Source organism: Tamandua tetradactyla, chromosome 1 (genome assembly GCF_023851605.1).
Source record: "Tamandua tetradactyla isolate mTamTet1 chromosome 1, mTamTet1.pri, whole genome shotgun sequence".
Taxonomy (NCBI): Eukaryota; Metazoa; Chordata; class Mammalia; order Pilosa; family Myrmecophagidae; genus Tamandua; species Tamandua tetradactyla.
Genome location: NC_135327.1, coordinates 22,693,542 through 22,716,114, shown reverse-complemented (window position 1 = coordinate 22,716,114; position 22,573 = coordinate 22,693,542). Strand labels below are relative to the sequence as shown.

The 22,573-nt window shown below is 51.9% G+C and overlaps 1 protein-coding gene across 7 annotated transcripts; it reads left to right on the top strand.

Moving 5' to 3' along the window:
• The first annotated feature begins 4,302 nt into the window (after positions 1-4,302).
• SLC52A3 (solute carrier family 52 member 3) lies at positions 4,303-21,402 on the top strand. 7 transcript variants are annotated; one of them, XM_077112079.1, is made up of 7 exons: positions 4,303-4,564; positions 9,740-9,880; positions 12,806-12,864; positions 16,091-16,703; positions 17,903-18,408; positions 20,018-20,141; positions 20,590-21,402. In XM_077112079.1, the coding sequence occupies exons 4-7, from the start codon at positions 16,137-16,139 to the stop codon at positions 20,800-20,802; spliced, it is 1,410 nt and encodes a 469-aa protein (XP_076968194.1). In that variant the 5' UTR covers positions 4,303-4,564; positions 9,740-9,880; positions 12,806-12,864; positions 16,091-16,136; the 3' UTR covers positions 20,803-21,402. The 7 variants fall into 7 exon arrangements, with proteins under 7 accessions (XP_076968194.1, XP_076968195.1, XP_076968197.1 ...); XM_077112080.1 differs by having other exon boundaries at positions 9,686-9,880; XM_077112082.1 differs by lacking the exon at positions 9,740-9,880.
• Positions 21,403-22,573: the final 1,171 nt, after the last annotated feature.

Sequence of the window (22,573 nt, the reverse complement as noted above, 5' to 3'; positions counted from 1 at the left end):
CATCACCGAAGTGCTTTCTCACCTCCCACCTCGCTGGAGCAACCCCCATCCCCTTCCTGACATTACTATCCCCCCCACCCCCATTTTACAGGTAGAAATACAGAGGCCCAAATCACAGCAGGGGCAAGCCCATGCCCCCCGTCTCCCTGTCCAGTGCTCCACCTACTGCATCATCCAGGAACACCAAGTCCTTTCCCAGAGACTTCTAAAGCCCCAGGCACACACCCCCCCCCAAGAGAAGACCCCCCTCCCTCCTATCCGGCCCACACCTCTGTACCCCTGCAGACCAGCCCTGCAGGAAATAAACGCTGACCCAACGAGGAGAAAGCAACTCCCTTTCTAGCCTGGTGAGAACCTTTTCTTAGGACACTCCTGGAACTCTCTAATCACAGTATTGCTAATCTCAGTTTATAACTCATAGCCAGCAGGCTTCAGCTGGCAGCCTTGGGCCTGGGCCCTGCATGCGGCTAAAACATTGTGTCCATTTTCCTAGGCACCTTCTGTTTAGGCCCAAAGACACTTGCTTTCCATTTGGTGTATCAAGTTTCCTTTTACCAAAGTCCACTGTCAGCTGTAAAATGCATTTTGGAGACAATTGGGGACATTAGGATATCCGGAAGTGTTAATACTGTGGAGTAAAATAATCTTCTTGTGCAGGGAAGCAGTCTTAATTTTTAGGGAGGCAGACTAAAGTACTCGGGTGGAAATGTGTGATGTCTATTAATTATATTAAAATACTTCAGAAAGAAATAGGTAAAGCAAATATGGCAATGTTAGCTATGATTGAATTTGGTTGTTGGGTATACAGTGTATAATGGTATTCTCTAATTTTCTGTGCACTTAAAACTAGTCTGTTTAAACATTAGGACATCACTCACTGTGGCAGTCCCTGGATGTGGCCACAATTGTGAACTTGAAATGAGAATAGAAGAAGACCAGGCAAGATGGATGGAACTTTCTGGGTTGGAAAAAAACCCGTATCTGGGAGGCGGGGTGGGTGCTGCGTGGCCTTTCCCTGTCTGCGTCCCCTTCCCTGGGATACCCCAATTCTCCACCCTGGCATCTGACACCCCGAGTGGTAACGAGGCCACAGCCCACCACCCCATCTGCAGTGCATCTGCTCTGAGGCCTGAGCCCCTTGCCCAACAGCTTAGCTGTCCCCGAGCCCCCGGTAAGCCTGGCCCCTCTGCCGGTGGCTGCCCGTGGTGACCTGGGCAGGGCACAAAGAAGGTCAGAGAGCAGCCCCGGCCCCCAGTGGGTCAGGTCACAGGCAGAGGAGAGGGGAGAGACCCCAGGCCCCTGAGGTCTTGAGATGAGGGAATCACTGGGCCGAGGGGCCGGCTGCTAGCCCCAGCAGGAAGGCTGCAGAGGGGAGGAGGCGGGGAGGAGGAGCTGGGGAGGGTTCTGAGCAGATCTCTGAGTTAAGATTAGTTAAGATTCGGGATCTACTTGAAGAGGCCACAGGATTCGCTGAGGGATCAGATGTGGGGCGAGGGAGAAAGAAAGGAGTCGGGACGGGAGAGCAGCAGCCCTCTTTGGGTGCCTAGCTCCCCTGCTGTATTCCCAGTGTCCGGGACAGAGTAGACCTCAAGAAATATAGTTACTGGAAGAAAAACAACAAATAAAGGAAGAGAAGAGAATCCCAGATTCCAGTTCCCCCGTGAGATGTGAATGTTTTCTGTTTGTTTGTTCGTTTTGTTTTTCGCATGGGCAGCACCGGGAATCCAACCCAGAGACGGCCTGGCAGGCGAGAACTCCACCCGCTGAGCCACCCTGGCCCACCTGTAATGTTTGTTTCACTTTTTAAAGTCTGTTGTGAAGGGCGACCTCTGGTGGCTTTGATTTGGAACTGCAAGTCTTCAGATTGGGGCCCGTAAGAGACTGAGTTATGGGTCTTGGAATCTGGACAAAATCAGAGACCACTCCCTACCCCTCACCCATTTTACAGATAAGACACTGAGGCTCACCTAGGGTAGCAGTCTGGTCTCCCTCTCAACGCCACCACCCCCATCCTTTCTCCCAGATATTGCTTTCCAGAGCTTTTTAAACCATTCTGCAACCATTTCGGTGCCTTCAGGGAATCTCCCACTGCTCCTGGGATGCTGGGAGCCCAGTTGTGGCATTCCTACGTAGAGGCATGGTGCTGTAACATTCCCCACTCCCTGAACTAGCCCAACCCATCTCTAGTTGGCTGGATGGGAAATCTCTGCCCCATGCTGAGCAGGAATTTCCACCATCCTTCACTTCTTAAGTCTGGCCCCAGAGCACCCTGTAGAGTCCATTTGTGGGGCACACACCTGGAGGCTGTTCTTCCCCCTCTCCAGATCCTCCAGTCATTCAGCTTCGGTAAAGGGAAAGCTCTCCTATCTCTGCCCCTTTCACATGGCATCAAATCTCTCCCACCCCCAACTCCAAGCATGCCTTTATCTGATTGTCCTTCAGATGAAGGACAATCCTTCAGAGCCAAGGAGAGGAAAAGAGGTACCAGGTGTGGTCTGGGCAGAGCAGAGGGAGCTGTCACCTCCCTTGAGTTGCATGTGAGACCTTTATTGATGTAACCCAAGATGGCATTTGATAATTCTTTTCTATCATTTTCCTCATTTTTAAAAGTAATTTTTAATTTTAGGCTATACAACTAACAGAGTTACAGACTCCTAGAAAATTAAAATATTTCAATTAAGGCTAAAGCCTCCTTCTATCACTAACCATTCCCTTCCCCATCCCCTGACTCCTTCCACACACACAATTCCAAAGGTAACCACTGCTTTGGTTTGAAATGTATCCACTCAGATTCTCTCCTATGGAGATATATATATATATATATATATATGGGTGTTGGAATCTGGACCCATGTATATATATACACACACATCCAGACACACACACAGCAAACACAATCACTTAGAGAATATATAGAATCTATTTGTGGGGATTTTTAAAAAATGCAAATGGAATCGTATTGTACGTATTTATCCTGCAATCTTTCTTTTCATTCTGTTCTGGGCTCTTGAGTTCAATATGTGAGTTCAAAAAAAAGAACTTGTTTGCTTGGATGGGGGAGAGGGGCTGCCTCATGCTGGGGTCCCTTGTCAAGGAAGAAACTGGCCCCTCACTGATCTGAGGCACCCTCGGAAGCCTCTCTCCTTTTCCACTCCCTTTCCTCCCACTTTCCGCCTCTTTCTCACTCTGGCCCCCTTTCCTATATGTCCCCAGATGCACTCAGAAAAAGTTTATCTCCGGAGTTTGGGTCTCCCTGCGCCCCCTTGTGGCTATTCATGGTACCTATGTGTCACCTTCCTTCCCCCAATCCACTCACCCCCAGGTCCACACAGGAACTGCCCTAAGGGGTGTCCCTCCCTGGGCGGGCCCTGGGAGCACGGACGCAGATTAACTGATCCCTGGGGTGGATGTTAGCGACCTTGTGACCAGCCTGAAGAGTCTCTGTGTTTTGTTTGTGGGAAACACTAGGTCTCTGGTGTGGCTTCTTTGAAGGACAATGGGTGCTCTCTTGCTAGGGAATGTGGTTTCACTGCTAGCAGTTGGCCCTGTGAGCTTCCTGGACAGGCGCAAAAAGAACGATGGGCACGATGTTCATTGCTGCATCGTTCTGGATGGCAAAAAATATGCACCCCACAACCGGGCCAGCTAACGCCATCGCGGGGCGCCTGGATAACGTACCCCATAGAAGAAAGAGTCCCGCCTGCCCATCAGGCCCCCCTCTGACCTCGCCCACCTGGCTCCACCCAGCCTCCCACCTCCCATCCTAGGCCCTGCACTCAGCAGCTACGTCTTGAGCAAATCACTAATCTCTTTGAGCCTCAGTTCCCCTCGGTAAAGGGTGATTCCCTGCCTTATAGGATTGTTGAAGGATTTAATCCGATATTACGTATTACTATCGGGCGGGGTGGCTGGGTGGACATGGAGCCAAGGCCAGCTCTGCCACGTGCGGTGTGACCCCACGCAGGACTCGACTTGCCCAAGTCCCAGGTTCCTCATGTGTAAAACGGGGATAATGGTGTCTCCCCAAAAGGCTGTGGAGATGATTACATGTGTCAATGTGGGTCAAACCTGAGAGCAGCCCAGGCGGGGTCAGCACACGCTGGCTGGGGCGACTTCCGCCCCGCTGGGGTAAGCCCTGTGATTGCCCACAAGTGACTGAGTTAAAGTGCCAGAATTGGAGCCAGGCATAGGGCCGGGGGGCCTATTCCTGTGTGAAAGAATGACAGCCGCCCAGGGTGGAGCCTGAATCCCCAGGGAGGGGCAGGAGCCAACTGGCTGGGCGGATCTTTTGCCTTCTGGGGGTCGAGCCTTCTAAATTCTGGACCTGGTAAAGTGGGTGAGCCTGTGGGACGCGCCTCCGGGCCGGCCGGGCTGCTGGACAGATTCCGGGCACAGAGTAGGCTCTTGGGGTTGCTGGAGCCCCGCCCCTCCCCCGCAGGTAGGGGGAGGGCAGGTTAATATTAACCAGCTGCCTCGGGGCCCTCCCTCGCAGAGACTCTTCGGAACAGGACCGGCAGGTAACTAGGCGGAGCCGGTGACCTGGCCAGCGAGGGCACCGCTGCAGGTATCCGGGACGTCGGCTGCTGGCAGGGAACACGGGACGCCATGGGGAGGGGCGCTGTCTGGGGCAGCAGGTGGCCTCTGGCCTTTCCCCCAGTTTCAGGGGCTGAGTTGGGGGAAGGGGGAGGGGTGGGAGCCGGGCGGCCGGTAGGTTTGGGGTTGGGACAGGCGTACCTGCCTGGGTGGACACCAAACCCCTTTAGCCTCCAGGCCAAAATACAGGCCCCCGCTGACCTCTGCCCCGCGGTGCCTCCAGGCCATCCCAGCATCCAGGCGGCCACTCCTGCCAGGCTAGGGCCGGAGACTCACCGGCCTGGTGTGGGGTTTGGGGACCGACAGTGAGAGCAAAAGGACCAGGCCTGGGGGAGGCTGTAGCCCAAGGTCAGCCCGTGGGAGGCTTGAGCCCATCCAGGCTTGGAAAGGGATGGGAAGGAGGATGAGAACTCACAGTCCCCAAGGCCAGCCCGAGCTCCCATTATCTCCATGTTTCCTCCCTGGCAGCCGAGGCCACCAAGCTAGGACAACCCTGGAGCCTTTCACAGACGAGTAAACAGGCTCAGAGTGGGGGGAGCAGCTGGTCCGAGGTCGCACAGCCAGTGAGCGCAGGCCTGGATGACTGGTGGGGCTCAGATCAGGCTGGGCAGGGCGTGGCACATACCGCCTCCCCTCCAGGCCTGTTTCCCCACTTCTGTGAGAAGGGGTCAGTGACCGAGGAGAATTCTCAGCTCCAAGGCAAGGAGAGGTGAGGGGCTGTTTCTTGGTAACCGTTGGTTGAACAGGGAGGGGAGCAGCTGAGCAGTGCCCACTTTCCTCTGACTCGGTTTCTCTTTTTTCTCTGTCTCTGCTCATTTCTCCTTCTAGCTTTTGACTTTCTGATTTTCTCACTGCCCTTCTTCCCCATCATCCATCTCTCCAGATTTTTTCCCCTCTCTGAGCCTCTTGTTAGAGCAGGGCTAGGTCCCAGCCGGGGACCCGTAGTACTCACCAAGGACTCTGCCACCAATTCTCCAGCAGGCTGGAACCTGGGACAACAATGACTCAGGCCCCTGCCCAGGCCTGGGGTGTGGCCAGACCCCGCCATCCCCTCACCACCACCACCAACACCAACACCCCGCCTTTCCCTCCAGCCTCCGTCTCAGGCCACCCCTACCCCCACGACTGCACGTGAAATAGTGGCTGTTGTTATCATCTTTTTTTATCTGTGCCTCAGCTCCTCCTCACATCAGCCAACAAGATCCCGATAAACACTAAATCGGAGGCTGATCCTATCACAGCCTCTAGCAATGGAGCTTTTGGCTCAGAGCAAACTATAAAGACCTCCCCACCCCACCCCCCGCCGCTCCTTGCCTGGTCCTACAGTGTCCCACACCCACCCATGACCTGTCCCATTTCCACGGGACCCCGTTTCCTCCCCCATTCCCCTCACTCCTGCCCCTGCAGCCACACAGGCCTCTAATCCCATCAACATCTGTTTCTGGGACATAGGAGGTAGGATCCCACCCCAGGGCCTTTGCACTTGCTGTTCCATCCTCTGGACCCCCCCTTTCCCCACACAGCACTCACACCCAGGCCCTTCCCAAGCGCCCCCTCTGCCCTGCTGCACTGTCCTCCGTAGCCCTTACCACTGGCTGACTTACTTTACATTTTGGATTTTTATCTTCCTCAGTGTCTGCCTCCTGCACATTCCCAAGAGCAATCATTCGTTGTTCTGCATGTAGTAGGTGCCCAATAAACACCGGTTAAAGGAATGAACAGGGACTGCATGTTTACTGTAAAAAAAATAGAAAGTATTGGTAAGCATTTTCTTAAAAAATGTCCCCAGCACACTCTGAGCTTCAGCCATTCGGCGCCACTCATCCACTGTGTGAACTAGCCAGGGCTTTGCACACGCCCTTCCCTCTGCCTGCAGCGCCCCTCCATCCACTGCTGGCCCCTCCTCTGGAGGTGTGGCCAGGGCTGGGGAGAGGACTGGACTGTACCACACCCTGCATTACGCTGTTTTCTAGATAAGGAAACAGACTCACAGAACTAAGTCACTTATGTAACTCCAATTACACAATTGTGGGAGCCTCAAGAATGGAACCCAGAGAACTGAGCTCTATGGAAAGGGGGGATTTAGGGTTTTAGTGACGGGGCTCATTGTACATAAGATGAAATTCAAACTCCTTACCCTGTGCCCTGTCTGCCCTCGTCTCCCTATCAAGCCCTCAGTGCAGCCACACTAGCCCAGGCTCATTCCTGCCCCAGGACCTTTGCACTTGGCACGTCCAGGTCTTCACTCAGCTTACACCTCCTCTTTCAGTGCTCAGCTGTAGGGGCAGGTCCTCAGAGAGGCTTTCTTTGCCCACCTCAGAGGAATCCCCACTCCCACCATTTTCCCCAAATGTTGGCCATTATGTCCTGTTGTCCTTCTTTGTGTTTCTCATTTTTTAGAAACATGTGTCTTGTCCATCCCTCGAGACCTGGTCAACGTGGCCCAGCGCCACCTCCTGGCCGTCTGGCGCTGCACTGCACACACAGTATGTTCCATCCAGCCCTGCACTGCGCACACAGTAGGTTCCATCCGGCCCTGTGCTGTGCGCACAGTAGGTTCCATCCGGCCCTGCTTGTGCACACAGTAGGTTCCATCTGGTGCTGTGCTGTGCACACAGTAGGTTCACCATGTATAGAATGAATGCACCAAGTGCATTTTCAAGTTCATTTCGTTTTTCACGCATGCGTTGAATGGTCACTCAAGCCTTTCGCCCATCTCCTGCCGGGGTGCTCACCTTTTCTCGCCTGATGTGTAAGGACTTCACAGATGATCACAACCACTGGCAGTTCCTGTGTGCTTACCCCGTGCAGGCACAGGAACTCGTGCACCTGGCTCACTGACCCGGCTCCTCCAGCCGCCACTCGGAGGGCCGTTGGCCATTGTGTCCATGGCGAGGACACAGCAGGGAGGGTGTGTCTGAGTGGAATGAGGTGGCTTTCAACAGACGAGGGACATGACCTGGCTCAGGTTTTAAGGATTCCACCTGGCTGCCGCAGGTGGCGGGGACTAAGGGGAGAGAAGCTGAGCAGGGAGCCGTGGGGAGGCAGCTGTGGTACCCAGGAGAGTGGCCTGTGCCTGGGGAGGGCGGTGGGGGTAGCTGAGAGGACCTTGGAAGTGATCAGATTTGGGATTTACTTTGAAGATATTGACAAGATCCGCCGATCGGACACCTGAGTGAAAGAGCGAAAGTCAGGAGTCAAGGGAGACGCTGATGTTTGGAAGGCCGGGTTCGGCGGCGGGTGGCACGTACTCATGGGGGAAGATTCAGGAGGCAGTTTCTGAGTTAGAAGCGCCCCTTGGACCTCCAGACAGAGGCTGAGCAGGCGGCGAGGGACGGGCGCAGGCCGGGGACTGCAATGGACATGCAGACCTACATTTCAAGTCCTTGAGGCCAGCTGGGAGCGAGCCGTGGGGTGGAGAGGCCCCCGGGGAGCCCGGGCCAGAGCGTCTAGCGACGGGAGGAAGCGCCAGAGGCCCCGGGGACGGCGCTTTGGAAGGACAAGGGAGGCCACAGCTGCGGTGGCGAGACGGGCCTGGCCCATCACTCTGGGACTGGACACCTGGAGACGGGACAAGAACCAGGCAGAAGGAGGGGCGGGGGACAAAAGTCTTCCAGAGAACGGAGCCAGAGAACAGGCCCCTCCTTCTGAGAGCTCGGCAGAAAGGCCACAGGACAGAGGGATGGGTGAATAATTATCCCAGATGACACATTTTAAATTTAAAATGTTCGGGGTACACGTGTGATTTTTCACTTTAACCGAGTGTAACATTAGCCAACCAGCTCCTGATTGCAAACATGACATAAACGCCTTCTGCACGTATTTCTTATAAAATTCCAGATGGTACAGAGAGATGTAGAGTGGAGGGGTAAGTCTTCAATTCCACACTTCAGGGAAGACCACTGACTCCACGTGTGGCCCTGTCATAATTAAATAGCGTGTTATCAATGATAGTGTCCCCTAATCGTTGACCCAATAACAAGAAGGCTTGCTGTTCCGTGAGGCGGACCCTCTAGTGTCTGCATGTGTAATAGGCGGGGCGGGGGGCGTAGACACGTCTTTTCTGAAACGCTCATATGCGGTTGTACTCTGCATTTTGTCACTTACTAGATCTTAAACCTAATTTCCCCTCGGCACGTATAGTTCTGCCCCCTTGTCAGTGATCAGATCATGGGGTATTTACGCAGCCCCTGGCAACGAACATCCAAGTGGTACCAAGATTTGTGGTCTTCTCATCAGAGAGCAAGCATCCCATTTTTGTGCACCTGAGCCACGATTCCCACAGAATAGGTTCCTGGACGTGGACTGGCTGGGTCGGTCAGAAGGCGCCTTTTCCTCCAGGTAGATAGTGCTGCACTGTCCTCCAGGGACAGGGGCCCCCACCTCTCCCTCCCACCCACCCCACATGCAATCGTACAGACAGTGCCAGAGTTCCTTTTTTTTTTTTTTTAATCTTTCCAGTGGCACCTCGTTTGTTTTAATTTCCATTTATTTATTCTGAGTGGGGTTGGGTTTTTTTTCTTGTGTCCGTTGGCTGGGTTTCATCGGCGGTGATTGGTGTCACTTTGGTTATTTCTGTGGCCCTTAAGTTCCTGTCCATTGCCCTCCCCTGCCCCAACCCCCCATTTCTTAAAACCATCCATCCGAGATCTCTCAGGACGTGATCCTTTGTCATCATATTCATCTTCTCCTCGACAGTTTCTAGGCTGTGAGTCCCACTATTAAAATAGCAAAAAGACTTCCTCAGCCCCGGATGACAAAGATATTCTTTGGGTATTCCTATTACGTTCTAAATTTTTTAAATATTTAACTATTTGATCCAGCTAGAATTGACTTTTGTTGTTGTTGTAAGATTTCCCCCCAGATATTGTCCAATAATTGTTTGGTATTTTTTTAAGGATTTCTTTCCTACCAAAACAAAGGAGGCTTATTTTATCTTCTGATGCAGGAAAGCTATTGATATTTGTCAATGTGTAACTGGCAGTCTTGCCGAATGCTCTCACTAGTTTAATAGCTTTTCAGATGATAAGGGTAACCATCTTTTGCAAATTTGCCTCCTTCCTTTAATTATTTACTTGTTCCTCTCCATTAGGTATATCACTTATTACTTCCTCCTATCTTTTTTAACTTCGCACCCTCTGATCAGGAATGAGGATTCAACGCCCCACCGCCAGACTGCACTTCTGTTCATCTCTCTGGCATGCCCAAGGCCATTTGGGATGATACTTTTTAAATATCTGTTCTTGGGACAGGCCCTGAGTTTGTGAGACAGCACATAGAGCAAGAGGTAAATGTAGTCATTTGGTTTTGGTTCTTATAATCGGTAAATGTATTCATTTGGTTTTGGTTATTATAATCGGTCATTATACAGCCTTGAAAATAGATGTTTTTACGCTTTGAGCCAGCATTTTGCTGATACAAAATAAGAGTGGCTTAAACAAGATCGTTTGTTTGCAATTTAAACAAGAACTTTAAACAAGCAAGCCACAGGCAGTGCAGGGCCGGGGTGGCTGCTCCATGCTACACGCTCCCAAGAAGGTCTGGTCTCCTACCCCACCCTCACTCCACCCCCTACCCCTCATGGCACAAAATGGCTGCACACCTCCGTCCCAGACAGCAGGATGGAGAAAGGGCAGAGACACATTCTCCTTCTCCTTTAAGGAGACTTCCTGATGTCACTCCCGACACTGTTGGCCAAAGTTGGTGGCACGGCCATACCCAGTTATAAGAGAGACTTTCTTTTTTTTTGGCATGGGCAGGCACCGGGAAACGAACCCAGGTCTCCGGCATGGTAGAAGAGAACTCTGCCTGCTGAGTCACTGTGGCCTGCCCAGTCCTTTCATTTTTGCCCAACAAAAAATTGGAGCTCTAGGAAATAGAGTGGCTATTGAGAAACAACTAGCAGCCTCTGGCTTCAGAAAATCATACAACTGCCTACCTTTTTTCAATCCGTATTGTTTCACCAATAATAGGTAGAAATCTGCATTGATGGGGGTGGGGGCAGCTTTTTTCCAGTGGGGTTCTGCCTGCTTGATACCAGATTCTGGCCTCAGGTTAGGGTGGGCAGCTGTCACTTGTTTCTGGGTTTTCTTAGCATGGTGGAAAGATAAGAGGCTATGCCAAAGTGCCTGGCCATTGAAAGGGGTCCCCTTTCTCCTCCATTCTACTGTTGCCCCAGGGAGGGATGATTCCCCGTTTGCAGCTGTTGGGTTACCTACCTTGGCCAAGGTAGGGTGGGAGCCCCTCCCCCAGGGTACAGTCCCTGCTGCCCCTCCCCCCAGAGCTCCACCTGTGCCCTGAACATACCCTTTGCACCTGCAGTCTGCAGGCCACACCCCGCAGGCTTGCCCTCTTCTCTGGGAACAGCCCCTGTGGTCTCACATCCCTCAAAACATCAAACACAAAGTAGGTGCTTAATAACCCCTTGTTGATTGATTAGGAGGAAGTGATCACGAAATGTTGCCATCAGGAAATATTTGTGTTGCGGTATCTGGAAGTATGTTCAGGGTAATTGCATATTTCAAATACAGTCAATGTGCTTGCTGAAATAGGGGTCTTAGAAGACAGAGTTACTGTGGATGAAACACTTCCCGTGTGCCGAGCCCTGCTCTGGCACTTAACGCTGCTATGGCGTTGATATGGAGCATCCCCATTTTAAGGGAGAGGAATCCGAGGCACCGGAAAAGTTGCTTGCTCAGCTCATCAGGGCTGAGGCCGGGATTTGCAGGCAGGCGGTCTGACTCCAGGGTCTCGCTGCTGCCGCTGCAGGGACAGCACCAAGGTGGCCAGCGGCAGGGCACTGAGTCCTGGGCTGAAACGTGAGGGCCTGGATTCCAGCCTCCCCTTGGCCCCCAGCTAGTGTGGCACCAGGGCAAGCCACTTGGAAATGGAGCTGGACTCAGGCAGGGGCTGCAAACTCAAATGCCCACGGGGACCAGGCAGGTGCCAACAGGTAAAGAAGGCCAAGAGTGGGGGCCAACGTGGTTGGACTTCCAAGGAAGGAATCAGAAAGGAGAAACCAGAAACCCTGACTTCTGTATGCCCTCATCTCCTAGCTTGCCGATTTCAGTGACCAATTGTTTGAAACATTGAGCAAACCAAAACAATACTTCCGCTGCCTGGCTTCAGCCGGTGAGCTGCCAGTTTATAAACCCTGAACTAGATCACTGCCGAAAGCCCTTCTGCCCTCAGGAAGCCAGATTCCAAGGCAGCCCCTAATCTCAAGGATTCTCAGTGTCACCTGGAAGACAAGGCATGTATCTGCATAAATTCATGAAAGGGCTGGGCAGCCAGAGGAGGTTTCCCCCGGGGGCAGGTGAGGCTGGGCGGGGTCTCCCTGGAAGCTTAAGATGTAGACAGAGGATGGGGGTGGGGGTGGGGGGCAGGCAATGGGCGGAGAAATGGTTGTGGCAATTGTCTGGTGCTTCCCCTCTCTCCTGGAGTCCTGCGCACACCGAGAACCAGGCCAGTTCCGGGCTGTTAGTCAGCCGGGCTTCAGAGGTGAGAACCGAGAACTGAAGAGACACACCCAAGTCCCACCCCCGCCCCGACAGGAGGTGACGGAGCAGAACTGAAAACAAGTCTGACCACGTCACACTCCCGCTTGCTTTCGGGAGAGGACAGGGAGGTGGTAGCCGGGAGCCCAGGGAGGCTCCTCAGGCCTCCACTCCCTCCAGCGTTGGCTCGAGGAGTCAGGTCTGCCTGGGGACCAGGGAGAGGAGCTGCAGGGGTGTTGGTGGTTTTCGGGGCGAGGTGCAGCCAAAAGGGACACTCCTGCCTGTTCCAGAAAGAAGAGGGCAGGAGACCAGAGTTAAAGCCCAACAGCATAAACAAGGGACAAGGGAGTCACCACGCACAGCTGCGGGGACCCACGCTAAACCCCAACTCCCACCCTCGAGAGAGCCCTTCCCTCTGGACCCTGTTTCCCAGGGGTGAGAGGAGGGAATTCAGTCCAACTGACACTTCTCTTCAAACTGGTGCAGGCTCCGCCGGTGATGTCACGTGGTACCCCAGGGGGTACAGCTTTCCTTTTTAAATGTGAGCAGTCATGTATTATTTTTCATGTGGCATTTCATGATAATAATAACAGCTGATCCCGAGTGAGGGTTCACTGTGTGCCAGGCACTGTTTGAAATGGCAGGGACTCAAGAGCACTGTCACATTTCAATACAAGCCACGAGGTTGATGCTGTCATTATATCTCCATTTTACAGGTGAGCAAACTGAGGTGCAGGGAAGCGAAGTGACTTGCCCAAGGAAGGTCAGCCAGCTGGTGAGTGGTAGAGCGGGGTTCAAACCCAGGCAGCTGGCTCCTGAGCCCCCACTCCTGGCCCCTCTGGTATTTTTGCTTAGACTAAGAGAGTCGGGCACAGCACAGGGATTTCAATGGTAACTGGCAAGGTGGCACACAGATGGCGGAATACTTGGGGGTGGGGTGGGGCTGGAGTAGGTGGTCTCTGAGATCCGGCTAGGGAGTTCTTTAATTTCAGAAGAAAAAAGGTAGATGGAAATTTTATTTCAGGTAACTGTGTTTTTTTTTCACGGGTAATATGTTTACACGGTTCACAAATTAAAACTATATAAAAAGATACATACCAGGTGCCACAAGCCTCCCACCTCTTCCCACGTAGCCTTCAAGAGCTGCTTTATGTAAATGCAAGCAAAGAGAGCAGTATTGTCCTTCATTCCTTTAGGCTCTCCTCTGTTGATAAGCACTTGGGTTGTTTCCCACATTTGTAGTTGTCTTTTCCTGAATCTTCATATCTGTGGTTGTTTGGAGCTGGTATGTACCCCGAAAAGCCGTGTCCTTGTAATCCATTCCTGTGGGTTCAGTCCTTTGTGAGTGGGACCTTTGGATTCAGTTATTTCAACTGAGGTGTGAACCACCCCATGGAAGGTGGGTCTTCATCCTTTTACTGGAGTCCTTTATGAGAGGATTACGGACAGAAAAAGCCCAGCTTCGAGAAAAGCCCTGGAGAAGCTGAGAGAGCCACTGCAGCCAGAAGCTGAAAGCAACAAAAGCCAGGAGCAAAGGACCAGCAGACTCCAGCTATGTGCCTTCCCATGTGACAGAGATGCCCCAGAGTCCAGCAGCATTTCTTCACAGAGGGTTTCCTCCTGTTGATGCCTTCATTTGGACAGGTTCATGGCTTTAGAATTGTAATTGTAAGCTAATAAGTCCCCACTGTTAAAAGCGGTCTGCTTCTGGTATATTGCTTTTTGGCAGCTTTAGACAAACCTAAACAGATTTTGGTATCAAGATTTGTGATTTGCAAATAACAAAAATGCAGAAATGGCTTTGTAAATGGATAAGGGGGAGATTCTGGAAGAATTGTGAGGTGATTGATAGAAAAGGCCTAGATTGCATTGAAGAGACTGTCAGTAGAAATTTGGATGCTAAAGCTACTTGCAATGAGACCTTAGACAGAAATGATGAATGTGTCATTGCAAACTGGAAAAAAGTCAACCCTTGTTTTAAAGTGGCAGAGAATTTGGTGAAATTGAGCCCTGATGTCAATGGAAGGCAGAATTTGAAAGTGACAAGTTCGGATGTTTAGCTGAAGGAATGTCCAAACTAAATGTGGAAAATGCAGCCTGGCTTCTCCTTGCAGCTGACAGTAAAATGTGAGTGGAAAGGGACAGGCTGAAAACTGAACTCCTGGGTGCAAATAAACCAGAAATTGATGGTTTGGATGATTCCGAGCTTCCAGAAAGCGAGTTCCCAGAGAACAGAGTCCCATGGGAGGATTTAACAGAACACAGAACCAGTTAGCAATTTCAGTGCAAGGCAGGATTGGAAAAGGAGTTACCCAGAAAGGATTTATGGAAAATCCTATTGTCTGATGGGTTGGGACCTCTGTATGCTGCATGCAAAACTGATGAGGTTTTTGCAAGATCCGTATGAACAGAACTATTGCCAGCCTAGACAGTGACTGGACTGAACAGGGACAAAAAAAGGGACAGATTGAAGGAAAAATGACTTCAAAGGGAAGTCATCGAAGCTGAGGTCTGGAGCCAGGACACCTTGGGCTAGGAGAGCAGACCAGTCCATGCACGTGGAAAGGGTGAGTTTGCCCCAGTGTTTGTAGAGGGCGAGCCTTAGCCTCCTTGTTCAGGAAGAATGCTGCCGCCCCAGGCCTCAGAGAGAGTGGAGCACATTCCCCAGGGATTAGGAGAGCCCAGCTACCTCCCCACTGTGCTGAGGGGGTTGAGCCTGTGCCCTGGACTTGGCCTCGAGTCCAGCCATCACCCTGATATTTGAGGAGGGTGGGGCCAAAAGCATGGCCGAACTCTCACTCCAGTGTCTGGAGAGAGCATGGCCACTGCACAAGCCCTTAGAAAGGGTGGGGCTACCACTGTCTCAACCCCCAAGGATAAAACATCATTCTAGAAATGACTTTCAGACCTAGAAATCTAATGAAGTTTGTCCTGCGGTATTTGGGAACTGTTGGGAATTTGGACCCCCGGTTTCCTTCCAATTTCTCCCTATGGAAATGGGAATGTTCACTCTATAACTGTCCCTCCTTTGTATATTGGAAGCAAATAACATGTTCTAAGTTTCAGAGGTTTATAGCCAGAGGGGAGTTTTGGCTTAAGACAGACCACACCTGCAACTGATTTTGAGGTACTTTGTACTAAATACTGTTACTGAAATTATTTAAGCCTTTGTGATATTGTGATGGAATGAATGCATTTTGCATATGGAAAGAACATGTCCTTTGGGGATCCAGAGTGTGGAGTGTGGTGGTTTGAAGTTATTATGTATCCCAGACAAGGCCATGCTCTTTCATACATACCTGGAGGCGCAGACCTATTGTGGTGAAACCTTTCGATTAGGTTACTTAAACTGAGATGCGACCTACCCCATTCCAAGTGGGTCTTAATCCTTTTGCTGAAGTCCTTTAAGAGAGGATAAAGGAAACAGTAAATTCCCAGAGTGTTGATGCCTTACTTTGGACATTTTTAAAGCCTTAGAATTACAACTTGTAGGCTAATAAATCCCCATTGTTAAAAGCCAATCCATTTCTGGTATATTGTATTTCGGCAGCTTTAGCAAACATAAACAACATTCTTTCCCCTCTTTTCCATTGGGCTGTTGGTCTTTCCATCCTCAATTTCTAGGGACTCTATGTATTAGAGAGATGAGCCTTTTGGCTGTGATCTACGTTGCAAATATTTGTGCCCAATCATCTGTCTTTTGACTGTGCTTTTGGCATTGTCCTCTATGCAGAAGGTTTTCTGTTTTAGATTTTGTGCAGTTAAATGTGTCCAAACTTTCTTCTGTTGCCTCTGGATTTATGAGTCATGCTTAGAAAGCTTTTTCCACTCAATGGTTGGTAATAAAGGAGTTTGCCCATGTTATCTCCTAATGAAAAGCCAGCTTGTTCATGGAGGGAGGTGGGATGAGAGAAAAATCTGGGCCCAACAGCATGGTCTCTTGCTAGGCTATGAACTCAAAATTGCTCTCCTGGTGTCTTTCTCTGTCTGCCCCACTGCAGGCTGATCTGAGGAGGCGGCGGCCTCCAGACCGGGGCAGACAGTGCCATGGCCTTCCTGAATCACCTGCTGGTCTGTGTCTTCGGGATGGGTTCCTGGGTGGCCATCAATGGGCTCTGGGTGGAGCTGCCCCTGCTGGTGATGGAGCTGCCCGAAGGCTGGTACCTGCCCTCCTACCTCACAGTGGTCATCCAACTGGCCAACGTCGGCCCTCTCCTGGTCACCCTGCTCCATCACTTTCGAGCCAGGTGGCTTTCTGATGTGCCCATCATCTTCACCATGCTGGGTATAGGCACCGTCTCCTGTGCCCTCTTTGCCTTCCTGTGGAACGTGACCTCCTGGGTGCTGGGGGGACTCCACAGCATCGCCTTCCTGGTTCTCACCTTCTTCCTCGCCCTCGTGGACTGCACCTCTTCCGTCACCTTCCTGCCCTTCATGAGCCGGCTGCCTGCCCACTATCTCACCACCTTCTTCGTGGGCGAAGGACTCAGCGGCCTCCTGCCTAGCCTGGTGGCCCTTGCCCAGGGCTCAGGGCTTACTACCTGCGTCAACATCACTAAACCAGCAGGCACCACCTCAGGCCCAATGACCAACAGGGAGAACAGGATCCCCCAGGTACCCAACATGACCCAGAGCCATTGCATTGCTCTGTTTGACCACGGATGATGCCTGTGTCTCCCAGACATTGAGTAGGATGGTGTCCTTGACTTGGCTGCACTTTAGATCTCCTGGGGGAGCTTCCAAAACATACCAATGCTACCCCCCACCCCCAAAACCCACACATCCAAAACAATTAATAAGAATCTCCAAGACCACCCTCATCTGAAATCCTTGGAGTTGATGTCTTTTGGAATTTGGTGTTTTCAGATTCTAGAACACACCTCCCCTGGTCTGTGGCAGCACCTGGTCCTGCAAGCTGGCCCAGTGACCATGCAGTCCCCATCCCACCAGCATCCACACCAAGTGGGCAAACGCGGGCCTTACAAGTCTCGTGACAGTTCAAGTGTTGCTGGCAATTAAGTCATGAAAAAACATTTCCATTTTCAGGGGTCTCTGGATTTCAGAATTACAGATAAAGGATTGGAAACTTGTATTTTTAAAAATTCACCAGGTGAGGCTAATGTATAGCCAGGTGGAGAACCATAGACTTGAGACATTGCTTCAACACCTCACATCGTTAAAACTCCAAACTTTTTTCAGTAGATATCGGACCATTTAATGTTTGGTATCACCCAAACTAACCTGGCCACATTCAGCCTGCAAGCAGTTTTTTAAGGGTTTGAATTAACTGGGGATATTTAAATTGTTTGAAATTTCACATGTGACAGTCTAGATGCCTGGAATCTCTCAAAAAAGATCTGGCCTCACCAGGCTCCTGCTTAGGTGGGGCTGACCTTCCACTGAGCAGTCCCAGCCAGCCCCCCAACCCCCAAACACATTCGTGGGTGCTGCCCCCAAAGGGTAGCAGAGTGGTGAAAGGTCCAGCTTCCCAGTCACAGCCAGGTGGACCTGCTTCACCACATGGTGCCTGTGACACTCAGGTGAGTGACCAGTCCTTCTGCCTCCTTGGTCCCGTGGACCTGGGGGTTGATGATCCCCACTGCACAGGCCTGTTAGGAGGCACCGACCAGCTGGGCAGGCAGAGAACACCGAATCAATGCAAGCAGTTGTTACTATTACTTATTTAGTTATTTGCATAATATTTATCAACTGTTTGTGGATACGTGGGCTTTGTGACAAGTGTTAGCGTTGTCGATACCCATGTTCCAATGGTATCCGGGGGCCTGTCCAACCCTTGCTCTGTCTTCACCCAGGGAGTTAACGACACCCTTGCCACTGGCCTCCCTGGGACTGCAGCCTCCACGGTCCACCTGGAAAGCCGCTACCTGCCCGCCAACTTCTCGCCCTTGGTCTTCTTCCTCCTCCTCTCCTCCATGATGTCCTGCTGCCTGGCGGCTTTCTTTTTCCTCCAGCGCCAGCCCAGGTGCCCGGAAGCCTCCCCCGGGGACCTCTCCAACTCCCAGGTCACCCTCCACTCCTTCCGGCCGCAGGACGAGAAGGACCTGGGCTCCCCAGGCCCAGCGGACGGCACCAAGGACCAGGAGCATCTCGAGGGGGGCCTGGCCCCCCAACCCCCGGCTCACCTGACCGTCATCTACCTCTTGGTGGCATTTGTGAACGCACTCACCAACGGCGTGCTGCCCTCCGTGCAGACCTACTCCTGCCTGTCCTACGGCCCAGTCGCCTACCACCTGTCGGCCACCCTCAGCGCCATGGCCAACCCGCTCGCCTGCTTCCTCTCCATGTTCCTGCCCAACAGGTCTGCTCCCTCCAGCCCGGGGACTCTGGTTGGGGGAAGACGGCATTCTAGACCCCCGAGTTCCAACCCCGCCTATATTGGGTTGTCTGTGTAATGGTTAAGAACATGGTTTCTGGAGCTCAGCTGCCTGGGTTCAAATCCCAGCCCTGCCACTTCTATCCGTGTGATGCTGGACAAGTCACTTAGCCCCTCTATGCCGCAGGGCTTTGAATCTGGATAATGGGATAAGAATAGTTCTAACCTCCCAGGGTTGCTGCAGGGATGAAATGAGGTGATCTTGTACTGCTCTTAGAGTGGTGCCTGGCACATGGCAGGTCCTACCTGTCGGCCACCACCATCACTGCCCCGGGAGGAGAAACAGGCAGTGACTGTGCTTCCCATTTTATTAATGGGAAAACTGAGGCAATTCCCAGGATTTGGGAATTCACCAACGTCCCCTGCCTTTCTTCTGTAGGCTCATGGCTGGCTCCTTTGGGAACCCAGAAGAATGGGCTGGGGACGTTGGTGAATTGACACTTGAGAGGTTGGCAAGTTGGCAAGTTGAGCCAGCCTAGATTTTAATTTTTAGTAAGTAATCCTGCTGGTTCTGATGCAGGGGCTTCAAACCCCAGCAGGAGAAATGCCTACCTTGGGGTCATGAAATTTTAGGGCTCAGAGTCTCCCATCCAGCCCTCTTCCCTGCCTGGCCCTCGCTGGCCTCTCAGACCTGCTCACACCCACTTTTCCCAGCCCAGGAAGGACAGAGGGTGAGGACAAGACAGACGGAAAATGTTAGTTTGCCAGGAAGCTGAATTTTCTCCCCTGGGTCTTAAAAGCCATAGATGGAGAATGGAGATTTCTGGGGAAGCAGCTAGAAGAGCCCAGAGACCTGCAGAATCTGAGTAACTGGGAATGTTGGAATTAAAGAACCTGAGAGCCATGAAGTCCAGGAATCTTGAAGCAGAAAGAGTCCTTAGAGGCAGGAGTGAAGACCAGTCTGGTGTGAACAGGGAGACCCGAGGGGCAAGGGCCTCACATGAGGGACCGTGTCCTCCACGGTCAGAGATGAGATCTCACAGGAGGCCTCCTGAAGTTATTATGCTCATTGCAGCAAATGGCTGTGGGTCTGGGTTGGCTCCAGGGGTAGCTGAGGCCAGAGAGGGAAAGATCACCCAAGGGTGCACAGCATACCCTGCAGTGCAGGTGCCGTGCTCAGAGTTGCTGGTTTCCTAGCTGAGGTTAGGGGCGTTGCAGGGAGAGGCGGCAGCAGATAGGGTAGGGATGGGGGCAGGGCAGAGCCAGGCTCTGCTCACTCACGGGATTCCCATTTCACAGGTGAGGAAACTGAGACTCAGGGACTAGCTTCATAGCTTGAATGGCAGAACGAGGATTTGAACTCAGGTCCATCTGGCCGCAGAGCCTGCGCTGTTTCTCTTGCCAAGCTTCTGCAACGACACTCGGCGTCCCTCGGGCCAGGCCTCCCCTTCAGGAGTCTCACTGACCCACTGGTGGCCTGGGAGTTTCCATAGGGGTCTAACCTGTAACCCTAGAGATACTGGCCATTCCACGTGGCCCCCGGGAGAGGGTGGGATGATGGTCAGGCTCCTCACCTCCCCCCGCTCTGCCCTAGGTCTCTGCCATTCCTGGGGGTCCTCGTGGTGCTTGGGTCCGGATTTGGGGCCTACAATATGGCCATGGCTGTGATGAGCCCCTGCCCCCTCCTGCAGGGCCACTGGGGCGGAGAGACCCTCATTGTGAGTATCTGACACGGGCTGCTCTCCCTTCCCCGCCCCTCCCTGCTCCCCACCAAGACACCCCTGGTTGGAACTTTCTAAAGTCTTTGTGGCTACTCTTTCAGGAAGCCCTAGGTGGGTGGGAAAGGAGACCGGGCAGGTCTTACATGGCCGTGGGGGCTCCTCTGAATCCCACTCTTCCCATTGGGCCGCTTCTCAGATGCTCTTGACTTGATCTAGGAGCCAGAATAGCCACTGGATTCTCTTTTGCCCCCAGGGAGGGGGTGGAGGGTCAATTCATGGGGTCCCCTCGGCCCGCAGGGTCACCCTCTAAGGCTTTCTCTGCGCTCAGAGGTTACTCCATGGGGTTCACTTAGCCCTGTTGGTTCGCATTCTGAGTGCCCTTCGACCCTGGGGCTCACCCCACAAGCCCCCTTCACTCTGCATCTCTCCCCACCCATCCCCGCAGGTGACCTCGTGGGTGCTATTCACCGGCTGTCTGAGCTATGTCAAGGTGATGCTGGGAGTGATCCTGCGTGACCAGAGCCGCAGCGCCCTCCTGTGGTGTGGGGCGGCAGTGCAGGGGGGCTCATTGCTCGGAGCACTTCTCATGTTCCCGCTGGTCAACGTGTGGAGGTTCTTCTCGTCCGCGGACTCGTGCAGCCTGCACTGCTCCGCCTAGGCCGGCAGGAGGCGCACTAACCCTGACGGGGCACCGGCCCCACCCCCACCCATTACTAACACCTGGAAACTGACGCCCAGAAACTGGGCAAGGGGCGTGCCAAGGGCACAGAGTGGGGACGGGAGGGGGGTGAGATGCAGAACGTGAGGACTCGAACCATCAATGCAAACTCCCACTGAGGGGCTGAATGTAACAGGTCTCTCGTGGGATCGGAAAATGCAAAGCCCCTCACCCCCACCCCACTCCCACACCTCTTCTGTCACTCCTGACCTGCTTCTTGGAAAGTGGCCTGGGAGGCAGAGCAAGACGATTTGCAGGGAGAGGGGGTTCCCCACCAGTCTGGGGACTGGTATTGCAGAGCCTTGGAAGCAGTTCTCTCAACTGGAGGGGGAGAGTGTTATTTTGTCTTACTTTTTGCTTTTTCTTTCTTTTTTTTAATAAAGACATTCCCTGCTTTTACACTCAAACCAACCTTGAAAGGACAAGTCCAACCTGAAACTACTTCCCCTCACCCCCCAAAACAGATATCAATATAATCAGTTTTCAATGGGTTCTAAGGTCAAGACAGCTCAGAAATGAACAGAATCAAGTCTTAGAGAATGCCTTGTCTTGGGACTCCTTTTCTTTAGGGATGTTGCTTTATCTGCTTGCCTGCCACTCCCTCCCACCCACAACCCACCCCCGTTTTTTAATAGATTATTTGGCATAAGTAGTACAGTTGCATGTTTCAGAAAATATAAAGGTGAGCAGCAAAAGCTTTCCTTCACTCTCCTCTCCATCATCTGCCCAATTCCTATCAATACACATGATGCTCATTTAGTTTTGTTTATCCTTCCAAAGATTACTAATGCAAAGGTAAGCAAATACAAATATAGCATCTTTGTTCTCAGACCTCTTTTTATAGAAAAAGCAAATTAACGAGCACTTTGCACTTTTCAAGCAACAATGAAATTCTGCCAACCTAGAAAACCTCTTCACAAAAGTAGAAGAGAAAGAAAACAGCTTTGCTATTGAATAAGCATTAAACCAGACTGCAGCAATCCTCTAAGCTGCAAAGACAGAAAGGCATGGCACCCTTTTATATAGCCAGGCAGAGACAACCTATTACATATGACAACGAGTCCTCAGGTAAGATGACTAGACAGTACCATTTGTCACACATACTTCATCCTAAACTCCCCCCTGATTATTGGAGTATCCACCTCTGTTTGCTAATCAAAGGAAAAATACACTCAGCTTCAGGTCAGAAGGTAGTTTTACAACTTGGAGCCAGGCACCTAATTAGGTTCTGTCCTTCCTTGGAAACAGAGAGATAAGGGGCTATCTTCCTCAGTGATTACATTCCAAAGAGATGACTTCACATCCTTCAAAAACATTCCTGGGTTATAAAACTGATAAGAGTCTTATTTAGCTTTTAAAAAGATTTATATATCTATCTTAAAAGAAGGTTTTTACCATTATAAGTTTTCTAAAGTAAATGCCCTAAGAAAAGGGGCAGGGGTGGGTGGGTGTCCTGTGCAGGAGGGTAACCTGAGTCACAGGATGTCTCTCCAGACCGTGGAGTGACCAAGTTCCATGAAGAACTGCAGGACTTGGGGCTCAGCCTGAGGTTGGCATAGTGTGGGCTTCCCTGAGGATGATACTGAACAAATTTAGGATTCTCTGCCTGATGGACATAACAGCCAATCTATGACACTGGGATTTCAAAGAGAGAAAGAGTTCAATGCTACACGCAAAGCAGGAAATCAGATGGCCTCTCAGCCCCAAAATC

Bases quoted from the DNA above. Each gene is read 5' to 3' on its own strand.
- SLC52A3 (XM_077112086.1), top strand. From the start codon at position 16,137: ATGGCCTTCCTGAATCACCTGCTGGTCTGTGTCTTCGGGATGGGTTCC. The intron at 16,704-17,902 runs GTACCCAACATG...GTCTTCACCCAG, and splicing joins GGGAGAACAGGATCCCCCAG to GGAGTTAACGACACCCTTGC. The intron at 20,142-20,589 runs GTGAGTATCTGA...CCATCCCCGCAG, and splicing joins GGGGCGGAGAGACCCTCATT to GTGACCTCGTGGGTGCTATT.